Source organism: Adelges cooleyi, unplaced genomic scaffold (genome assembly GCF_023614345.1).
Source record: "Adelges cooleyi isolate 19-005CV unplaced genomic scaffold, UGA_ACOO_1.1 ACOO_flye_CR_arks_rails_tigmint_CR_PRNA_651, whole genome shotgun sequence".
Classification (NCBI taxonomy): Eukaryota; Metazoa; Arthropoda; class Insecta; order Hemiptera; family Adelgidae; genus Adelges; species Adelges cooleyi.
In genome coordinates, this window is record NW_026096352.1 from 6,544,616 (window position 1) to 6,556,687 (window position 12,072).

The window sequence follows — 12,072 nt, forward strand, 5'->3', positions numbered from 1 at the left end:
ACATGGATGGTTGAACTTTATCAAAAACCACTTGATTTTAATGTATTCTTATTAAAAACTATGTAAGAACCGACTCATTTGGTACATTCATTTAGAGTGAATGTTATTACAGATACTCGTTTGCTAGTAAATAATTGTATAATTTTAATAGTGTCTTTTACAATCAGGGTTGTGCAAACAAAAAAATAACCATGGTATTCTAGCATCATGTAACTGTTAACAAATATGTACATTTTTATTTTTATAAATATAATAATATATTATTCTTTTCCGAAATTGTATTAAACAATAGACATCATACGTCTTATAGGCTCGTTTAACAAGTAATTGGTGGTACACAATGGAATATAAAAAGTCGTAGTGGAACGAGAGGTGCGTTGTGGAACTTAAACATTTATACAGGGCAGTAAGGTTGGAGAGTCTACTCTACTAGCTAACAGTCCTTTCAAGAAATTTGCACCCATAATTAAGACAACATGATTTACAGTATCGAAAGCCTTATGAAAGTTCGTGTACATAACGTCTACCTGAAAATGATGTTGGAAAGCGTTGTAACCAAAATTATTAAATAGTTATATAATTATCATCTAATAATTTGAACTGAAATTCTGATTTTGATTTCTATATAATAGTACATAGAAATATAACCTATATTCATTTTTCACAACCCTCATATATTTTCAAATAAATATAAAATTCGATTGATATAGGTAGGTATTAGTACTTTTACAACCTCACGTACAGACAACACAAATTTTATAAATTTAAATGTTAAATTTGTTTAATCAACAAAAGAAATTTCACCAATCACATTAACACAAAATAGTAATTATAGAATTATATATGTATAGATACAAGTTTGAAAAATGGTTTTAAAACTATTTACCTATTAGAATATATATATATATATATATAGCTGAATAGTGTAATAATTTAGTAATGACAAATGACAATAAATAATAAAAAGGTAACTATAAATTATGTAAAAAAGGTAGCTACATTTATAATAATAATAGTTAATAATAATAATAATAATAAAACAAATATAGGAAAACAGAAACAAAAGGTTTTATCATATAATTATTTAAAAAAAGAACACAGTAATATGCGTTAAGTTGATGCGGATGTTTAAAATGAAATACCCAATAAGTAATAACATAACTATATGTACATTATAGTATATTTTATATTAAAAAAAAAATCAAAACGTTCAACACATAAAAGCCAAAAATATGGTATCATATAGCGAACATATTTTAATATTTTATTTTAATAGCCCAAACTCATCGTATAAACACGGCGGTGCCTACAAATAAATACCGTACGGTTTTAATCTTAATACATCCCAACAAACAAATTGATACACGCCTGAATGTGAGGTATTATAGGTTAAATTTCTAAAGTATTTCGAAAAAAATTAACTAATAATAAAACTTACACTTAACAACAAGCCGCCGAGATAGCGATTATGCTAGGCGATACAAAATAATATAATAGTATTTAATCTAGTTATAAATTATATTATGTTTTCAATAGTGTTGTTGAACCTGAGGAAGCACAACTTAAGTGAGGTTTCCGGGTCGGAAATCGGTGTGTTGGGTTTCCTTGTGTCGACGCAGATCGACTTTCCGCTGAAAAGCCCTGCCACAAAGGTCGCAAGCAAACGGCTTGTATCCGGTGTGCTTGCGGCTGTGTGTGATCAAATTTGACGACTGGCTGAATGCTTTGCCGCACACTTGACACTTGTGAGGTTTCTCACCTGTAAAAATAGAAAAGAAAAATCCCTTAGACGTCTAATTGAAACACTGGCGTGTTTAGTTCGCGCAGTAATGACAATAAAGTCATAAATAGTATTAGTTAATTTGGTGATGGTCGTTAATTCTTTCTCTGGGGAGGTTATTTGCGATATAGTTTTTATATTACACCATATTATAGCCGTATCCTATATCGTGGAAGCTGGCGACCGATCGTCATGCATTCAAGTGAGATATCCGTTTATAGATATGCGCGGTTGTAACTTTTCATAAATACTTATCTACTCCTATTGCAATAGGATAGCAAATCTATTACATTTATAAGACCAACGGAGTTTTGCACAAACGCTAACGGTCTCAAATCAATACAGTGAAATGTTGTTTTTGACTTGAATATTATTTTGATTAACTACCCTTGCGTGTAGGATATACAACGGACGGCCATTCGCGGTTGCCTCGTACGCAATTGCCGGAGATTTTCGCACCATTGGCGTGATTGAACGATGTGATGGGAACTTCTAATGAAGTCGTGCTTTACTTTTCGTCGCACAGACACGGCCCAGTCGCACATACTTTACAACATGAGTCTAAAACACACGGTGGCGCGGTTACTATGGTGACGATTACACATCATCACAAGTTTTACATCCAACCACTCCGTCGGCGCATCGCTGGTTCCGGACCAGAAGCGGAAGAGAAAGAGAGAGAGAGAGAGAGAGAGAGGTAGTCGACAAGAGATAGAGACTCGGAGAGAAGGTATGTGCTGCGAGAAAGAGAGGAAACCGCCAAAATGGGTGGAGCCGCCGTACGGCCAATCACTGCAGCAAACCGAGGTTTCTATTATTGCCATCGCTATACCCTTGCCAGTGTGTCCCCGGGTCCCTCGCCGCCGACCTACCCCCGTGTCCCGCCGTTGCCGTAATACAATATAATATATAATATGGTCGGCTGTATATTATAAAATTGTTATAATATTCTCGTCTGCGAGGAAACTAAAATGTTATAATATGACATAAAAGCCAGCAAGCGGTAATTAGGACGATTAAACTGCAAACGTATTATACTGTTTTACTTGACAAATTTACAATAATAATATTAGTAGGTACAACGTTCCCTCTACGCTTTAGCTACAATGTATAATAGTGTACAATATACAATATTATAATACCATTAGATATGTACAATATATAACCATTCGACTCATAAATACGTATATTATATGCATGACAACGTTAACAACAGTTCTATGTTGTACAACAACGTTTATACGGGAACTGCGTCCTGATCGCAAAGGTAATTTAACAATTATTTATAATTTAGCCACAGAACAAACAGAAGAGAAACTATATAATTTTTACATTGTGGGTTCTTATAGAAAGAGATAAAATCATGTCAGACATCTTGAGAAATGGACAGTGCTAGTAGGTGTAGGGAAATTCTTATTTTCCGTTTATTCTGGCTAAACTGTTACTCGACAAACGCGGAAAACAGCGACGGCACTGTTGTCAGTGTAGGTCATTTAATAAACTAACAGTGTGGGCATGAATCACAGAAATTTTTTTTTAAAAAAGGAAAATATGCGTTCTAGCATCACTGCCTATTTCTTAATATGTCTGATCGTTGTTTGATGAACTCTAAGATTCCCGTTTGTTTATTCTGTGGTTTAGTAACATTGTTATCAAGATTCGTAGTATATACCACTGTATCATAAATATTGTTATATTTTGGTATTTCATTATGTTAGTGGTATTTTGTTACAATATAACCTGTATAATTGACAAATACACTTAACCAATGCGCGTCAATCAAATAGTGCTGTCAGCGCAGTTAGTCGTTACATGTTCAGCCTACAGACACGCGAGATCAACAACCGACCCTGGCACAAAATGAAACCGAGCAATTTAATAAGTTTATTATGAATCTAAATTAAACAAAAGCGTATGTTAAATAGATATTTAATTGACGTCTCGATTGCAAACGGTTGATTTCAAGCTTAGTGCTTACATATTAATTAGGACGCAGCCATGGCCGTCAACCCGTTGGATGTACTATGTGTGTAGAACATCATTTGTTGGCTTCAAAATGTAAAAGGGGGAGAGCAATGTGGAATGAATACTACTTAAACTTTTAACGAGCTCGGTGAAAGTTTGAAAAACGCGACGAAACCAAAATGTACGGTGTTAGCGGTCTTTGTAATTGTTTTAATTAGAAACGCGCCAAGTGGTTTAATCCACAAACGTTTGCTCGTACGGGTTCCCGAAAAAAAAACAATCTCCACGAGATGTGTACATAATATGAGTTCGTCGTAAGTACTTTTGAAGTTTGCAGTTTGCGGGTGCCGGAAAATAATACACTGAAGAAAAGAAAACCAATCAAGTATCAACAGAGCAGTAGCGGTAAAGGCTGCGACGGTGATGGTACTATTATAATATGTGTAGGCATTTGTACTTTGTATGCACATTTATATGTATATATATATGTACATACATACATGTATATATATATATATATAGTCAGAGTTGCGTGACTTTTCGAATCTCGAAACCGTAAGTACAGCTACTTTGGAATTCGGGAAAAGGTGTCCCTTGAGGCTTTTGGGGGTTCGAGCGCAAGGCGTACCGAGAGAGAATATACACGAATAAAAAAAAAGTATAAAATATATAAAAATAAAAGTAATGGAAAACCATTGTTCATCCGAACTCACTTACCAGGAACACCAGATAATTTGGTAATTTAAAAACAAAAAGCTCTTTACGCCCAACAAACGGGCATAATATTAGATTTCTAAAATACATAAAGTATATACCTATTTGTGCCAGATATGTTATGTACATAAAGAGAAAGATGAAATCGACGAGTAAGAAGTATACTTGAATAAATAAACGGAATCAATTGTATCGTGAAAAAATAAAAACCTAGTACTAATAACATATACCTATATCTTATCTATATTCTCTTATTTATCTACTATATATAATATTATACATTTAATATGGGTTTCCATAATAACCCTTAGTCCTAAAAAGGCAAAATTCAGCCAAAAATGGGTTAAAATGAACTATTTTTACAAAAAAAAAAAACTCCAATATTTAAACAATTAATTAGCTCAAAACCATAGAAAATGATAGACTCATTTTATAGACTTGTCGTACCGTTATAATATCTTTAGCGATATGTCTTTATCCTTGTTTTGTGAACTGCAACTTTCATATACTTCGACAACTAGTAGCAGCCATTGAGTCCGTCTGAAGGGGGACCTCGTGGGATAAAAGAGACGCCTAACCGAACCGGGCGAGACACGGTAAGGAGTGAGGAGGGTCGAAGAAAAATGATTGCAGTTAAACGTGGACGGAATAAATAGTAAATCGTTGCAATCATCGGCGTATATATCTGTGTATGTATATATATTGTGATATAATATATATATATATATATATATATTGTATTGAACGACGGACAAAGTAAAAAGGAACGCGCATCGTTTAAACGACTGACGGCGGCAGACCCAATAGGGATGAAAAAGACGTTCGTGTAAAGGGAAAGCATGTATATACTGTAAATGTATATATATAATATAATATATAAGTAGAGGACAGCCGCCGTTTGATTGATTTGGGTCAAGATTTCCATTATATAGGAAACGCACATGAATTTCTTGTCTTTCTTGCCAGGTCCGTTTTAACGCACTAGTTTATACATATATATATATTATATACTATACATGTATAGTCAAGTGTAATAAAGTCCTGCGATTTTTAAATGTGTTCATCATCTTATCAAATTCCGTACGTGTCCGGCATTCCTGTACAAGTAAACTGCAGTGCGTTCATATCTTATTTATCAGAACGAGTAATGGCCGATCTACACCCCTATCCGGGGGGTAGTCCCTCTCCACTCACCCCTTCCACTTTTCCCCCCGGTCGTTCCGTCTATCCTCAAATCTTCTAGCAACGCGATATTTACTCGATAATGGGCACAACCTCTCTTCCGAACAAACCACGTCCGGCGGCAATCGATAGCGATTTTTCACCTTGTCCAAACTAATAGAGATGTTTCCGCAAATCGGTTTTTCTCCACCGTTTTACGCCTCCCAACGACCGAGGCTTAACTTCCCGTTTACCATATGGCATAACATAATGTAGTATAAGTACGACGGGGTTAATCCATCCAAAATATCTAACACTTAAGTTTATAATTAACACTTGTTGAAGTCATAATTATAAACGAAACGTACGTATATTTTTTTGAAATAGTTAATAACATATCTGGTACATTATTAATATATTCTACTGCAATGGCTAATGTGTACTTAGCGTAGTGTATCGCAGCCGCCCTACAAACATTTACAACGACATTTGATAAGAGCGCGACTGATACTGTACTCTAGTTTAGTCAAAGAGCGCTCATTGTAAGTAAGTATAGATACAGAGCTCAATAGAGCTACGCGAATCACTTTTGGAATGGCGACAAAGACTTAACAGATTTAGGCAGATTGATGCACACAGAACGGATCGTAAAGAAGATGAAAATCAACTCAAATCTCCCAACATACCCATTTATAATAACATAATACCAAACCCTCAGAAAATACTCAAATCGAGACATCCTAAATAGGATCTAGAATCTCGGTCAGACACGTCTAATGTAAAAATGCATAGAAAATATATCCCCTTTTTATTCATACGGAGAATGGAGATGAACAAACCATTTGACATCTCATCGATGTGTGCCCAAACACTAAGTTCCAAGGTGAAATAGTGCCTACACTAGGCCAATATGAAATCAGTGACATGGATAATTGTTTAAGAGATGCGTTAGGTTATGACAGTTGCCAAATTTACACTTAAGGTACTACTAATATATGTATAATGTATTACTAATATCTAATGTACTATAAATATATATTTATGTATACAAAAAAAAACCATAGTTCAACCAACTATGTATTTTTTTTTTTAGTATACATATCATACTCATTATTTATTTACTACATAACATCATTTTGGTTTGTTTTTGTTGTTTTTTTACTATTTGTGTTATTTAAAGAAAAATCTCTAGCATCTAGGCGATTGTCGTATACTCAATATAAATAAATAATATATAAATAAAAACATGTTTTATTTTTTGGCGTTTGTGTTGATGAAATTCAGCTATTAAATATTATTAGACGGCCATCTATCTCAACTAAATTTCTAGGTAACAATAACGAACATCCGGTTTCATCAAACTTATAAAATATAACTTAAAGATCTCTGACCCCTACAGAACTCCATAAACTCTTTCCAAATGTCAACAGTAAAACTGGCTTAGCCCCTCGTGGTAATTTGTTATCAAATATACTGTGAAGTAGACTTACATGAGTTAGATCTCCAATTAATTTAGGCTAATTACGTCAATATATAACCTTTATAGAATTCTATCTTAATTATATCGAAATATCGAATATGTAACTGCAATGGCATAGGAGTATTATTAACTGAGTGGCTTTGAAATGAACCTTACCGATCTTAGCTTAAATAATTGCTAGTCGTTTCCGATTGCAAACTGTTTTCGCATCGTGAAAGAGAAAAATATATAGTTGGAACAGCTTTAATTATTATGGTTTGTTTAGGGAAACCGTACAAATTTTATATAAGGATAACTAAATAAAAAGGTAGGCCAACCAAATGTTAAGTTAAGGTATTCAGATATACATTAAGTTGACCTGACTATTTATTTAGTTCCAACAATAAACTTAATTTTATCCCTTTAACTATTTATTTTTTCCCGTGTATAATAATAATTTATTACTCAGCACTTCTGCGAATTACAACAAAACAGATAATCCAACGCCCTCTCTTTGCGAATTATGCTCGAGGCACGGAACCCGTTTATTATAGTTTATTTATTGGCATTCTTAGTGAAATGGTCGCGGAATACGATTTAAGAGATCATAATATTATCAATAATGACCAAACCTACGGCATTTGATTTGGACGCGACGACGGTGTATAAATACAATGCACCAGCGAAATTAAACTGTTGAACGCAACTGGATCGTGTGATGATTTATGTGTTTCAATAAATGTCTTTATGAGTTATACGTGCGGATCGCGCGCACTTAGAGAGGATCTACGAGGGTCGGCTATGATATTACACGGGAGAGGGCAATAAAGCTAATATCGTCGATTGAAAGGGTCGTCACAATGGAACAAATTTTTTCCCTAGCTCTAGACCGACAACAGCAGCAGAGCAGCTTTTCTCGACTATTAGTAGAACTGTGGGTGGGCCACATCGTTTTTGTTATTAACGTCATGTACTTGCGATACGTATACATACTACCGTCACAGCCGTGGTGGTCGGTAGACGGATCGAAGGGAGGCCTAACGCGATTTCTGAAAACCATACATAGCCGTAAGCTAATCAGATCGTGTAACACAACACCGTTGCTCTTATAAACGGATTGGGTTGATTTACACAATGCGGTGTCGGCCGCTGTGCAAACATTTGGTGCGTGAACCGCAACTTGTTTGAATCGATCAAGTAATATCCACATAGACGTCCGCGTACTAACTAAAGCTGCTGTCAAATGAGAAATCATTGACACTGACGCGTGTATTAAACCACCCGCGTGACGGACGGAATAATTAATTGAATATTATTGTGCATCCTAATTTATAGCTGTTCACGTCAGGCGAGACGAGATGAGATTTGGGTGAATATGGTCTCGGTCTCGGGTAAATATCAGTGAAAATAGTTTGTTTATCAAAACAATTAACAAAACTACTATAAATTATTAGAGATAAATAAATAATAATAAATTATTCATTGATAGTTTCAAGGATGTTGGCAGAGGCCGTAGAATTCAAACTCGGTAATGCTTTAGTGGTATCGTCGATCATGGAGCTTTTTATTTTTGTCAGGATCCGCCTAGCAAGAGAGACTAATCTCTAAGGTGGTACTGAAATAACCATGATGGCTTACAAGTCACTCGCCAACGCGCCAGTGTCGGGTAACGTTTTTCATGATCTTCCCACCATTGATCAATATCTTCGTCCTTCTCAGCTCTTCTCGAGGCTAATATTCGTCGAGTTCAATCTTGGAATTATTATGTTACCGGATATTTTCGTACATTTACTTTATGTCAATTGTGTCATATTTAGAAGTGGCTTTATGGATAGTCTCAATGGTCGAAACTTCGTCTACTTCAAAATCACTCAAATTATAGTATTTAATTAATTAATTAAGTTTAAATGCTTATGCATGCCAGATGTGTTTAACAAATTTCGCAAAACGCCAATAATAGATTTTTTTAAATTTAAAGCATTGGTGCACCGTGTTCATTATTACAGATCATAAAATCAAACCCTTAATAGGAACAGATTTTGTACATTGGAATACATCGTGAGGAGTAGTTTGAGAAATAGTGATGAATAAAGGAATGTGATGAGAGAGGATTTTGGTTGGCTGATTACATTATAACGAAGAGAAGACGAATTTTGCATAACACCATCCATTGTGTGACATGAACTAATCTCTTGTTGGAATTTTCGTGAATTTGAATATAAACAGGACAGTGGAATTCGGGTTCGAAAATATATACAAGGCTAACCTTAGTTGAAGATGACAACGCGTATCAATTACTTGTTTGGGGTTCGTCAAAACGCGTTATATTTTTTTGAAGAAAAAAAATATACCTACCGAACAACCTTTATGGAAATGATAATGTACAGCCGAAACATCGTAATCGTATAGTGATTATTATTATTATCGATTCGACATTATACTCCGTTCGTCATTTGGCACGTGCATGTCTCGTGATTGTTGGTTCAGTGAATCATAATTATTATAACCAGATTACAAGAGATTCGGCTGCTGGTGCTGGTGTAGCAACGTATTTACAGTAGTGGCGTACAACGGGGTCGTTTATCCGTTTCCCCCGGAGGGCGCGGGCGCCGGCCGTCACTTAGTCGTCTCTATTAGATTTAATTCCATACCGCACGGGACAATGCGCGTTATTAGACCCCTAGACAGGGGCAGCGGGTAAGTGGACATTTTTTATGTACATACGAGGATACGGATCGACGATATCGATGACCGAAATGGATTTGCCACAAATCCTCGGCGGAACGGTGATTGGCTGAGGCGTACCCTCAACGATGACGCACCGGTTAGGTTTATGTATTAGAAGTTCATTGAAAATAATAATTTTAATATATTCCATTTGAAAATGTTAGCTCGGGACCCGCAACCACGGTTAGGCTTGTAGGCGGTATGAAAAATGTGTAAATGAAGTCATATGAGTTATCCTAAACTTAGTAATTTCCAATTTTGATATTTATACAAATAACATTAAAATTAAAAAATGTCAAATTTGCGAGTCTTACAGTAGAATTTTATAGTAGAGTTAAACACATTATCATATGTTTAGCTTACACTAAACGTTAACTTGTTGTGTATTTTTTGATTATCAAGCGCGATCACAGTATTAGTACACAGAAAAAAGTATAAAAATGGATTATGTAATATTGTAGTTAATTATTATGGTCAATATAGGGAAACAATAAATGTATAATTGGAATAAGTAAAAAAAAATAGTTGGCCTGACTATTAATTATTTAGATATTCATACTATTAATAATTGTATTGAGTCTGTATTTTAAATGTACCTATATTTTTTTGTGTGTAACCAATAAAAGAACCTAATAAATCGCTATTATTATTGTTATTTTGGTTGTTAAAATATTTTATGATATATTTCCGTCGATGTATAGGAGCTTTAAATGGAGGTCACCTAAACGCTCAAGTCAAGCATTGAGTATACATTGTGTCAAGTCGGTTCTGTTTGGATTTTCATAGCACTCAGTGAATGTAGCTGTCGATGATGACTACATACTGACAACGAGGGCGCACTTACCACCGCACACGTGCAGGTGTATCAGGCATTCACACGAGTGCGCGTTTTATTTAATTGGCCCAGAACATAATATTATAATATAATGACGTTTTTAACTCTATCCCATAGTAAAACCGCGCGGTTTGGAAAGGTTATAGTCACGATTAAGGTTATGGTCGTCCCTCTCGCGATCTGCCACGGCCTTATGGCCCCTCAACGGCAAATCCCTTGTGTGATAAAAGCCCATTAATAATTAACGCGCCGCGATCGGGTCAGAGTTCCCCAGGGATATTTAGTAGTACACTGTTTCACGCCATTCGCCCGGCACAACGCATGTGTTATATATATATATATATATATATATAGGTATATATACATATACCCTCGAACGTGTTTTTTTTATTTATTATCAATTTCTCTCGCTCTCCCTCTCTCTCCCCCATTCTTTTCTAACCCTTATAACAACAATAACAATAATATTACAACGCGTTTTTCCTGTCAGAAACAAAAAAAATCTCCCTAAAAAAACACACTCGCTGTTTGCACAAAAAAAAAAAAAATGTCTTACCGTTTTATTGAATGATAAAATAAAATCGACTTTTTTCTATTTGGGCGTGCACAATTTCACTTTTGATACGCGTCTCTTATAAATACATTTCATCGAAATCCCATGCCTTTTTTTATTTTGTTTTCCCGACACAAAATCGTTATTTATTTAAGCGTGTGGACCGTACCTATGTGTTAATAGCTGCGTTACTGACCATAATTCGATTGACGGTGTATAAGACAACAAATGTCAAAAAACATTAAAAAAAAAAAAAAAAACAAGTCATATCAGAAGACAAATGTTATTATATTGATGGCTGCCGAGACCTCCAAAGTGAACCATCGAGATTCGCCTGTTCGACAGATGGGTCGACGACGAGTAGCAGCCAATTCCAGTCAAGTGTTATTATTGTTAACGTTAGCTGTCCGGGAACCCGACGACTGCCTAGGGGAGAGAAAATATAGGTGGCGTCGGCCACTTGTCAGTGTGTCGACAAAAGTATATATATATTTTGCCGGTATATAAATATATATATGTGTGTGTGTATATGTGCACAAAGGCGAAGGGAAAAGCTCACGTGCCGACCCTCGTGTATATTTTTCTAAACCGTCACACGAGTTATATTATTATTATTGTCTTTATTTTTCTAGTAATTGCGTTGGATTTATCCGGGTCTGGTCTGTTCGCTATGAGTGCGGATGAGGACGAAAGGGTTAAGTAGGTACGATCAAATTTACAAACATTTATACTTTTTATACTGGCAAACTCCCAAGGTTGAACAACGCATGACAAAGATATTATTAGTTTGCTCTAGTTATAATATTGAGTATTGAATGTTTTCAAAAATGTCGACGGGAGAAGTAATCGCAATGCTTTTATCTTGAGACATAATTATT

The 12,072-nt window shown here is 35.2% G+C and overlaps 1 protein-coding gene across 2 annotated transcripts in view; it reads right to left on the reverse strand.

The window, feature by feature from the left end:
• Positions 1 to 1,054: 1,054 nt before the first annotated feature.
• The window catches only part of LOC126844431 (fez family zinc finger protein erm-like), a 39,073-nt gene continuing 28,055 nt past the window's right edge, over positions 1,055 to 12,072 (reverse strand). For both annotated transcript variants that reach the window (XM_050582622.1, XM_050582624.1), the window contains exon 5: positions 1,055 to 1,759. In XM_050582622.1, coding sequence (XP_050438579.1) covers positions 1,563 to 1,759 — 197 coding nt within the window. In that variant the 3' untranslated portion in view covers positions 1,055 to 1,562. The remainder of the gene's footprint in view (positions 1,760 to 12,072) is intronic.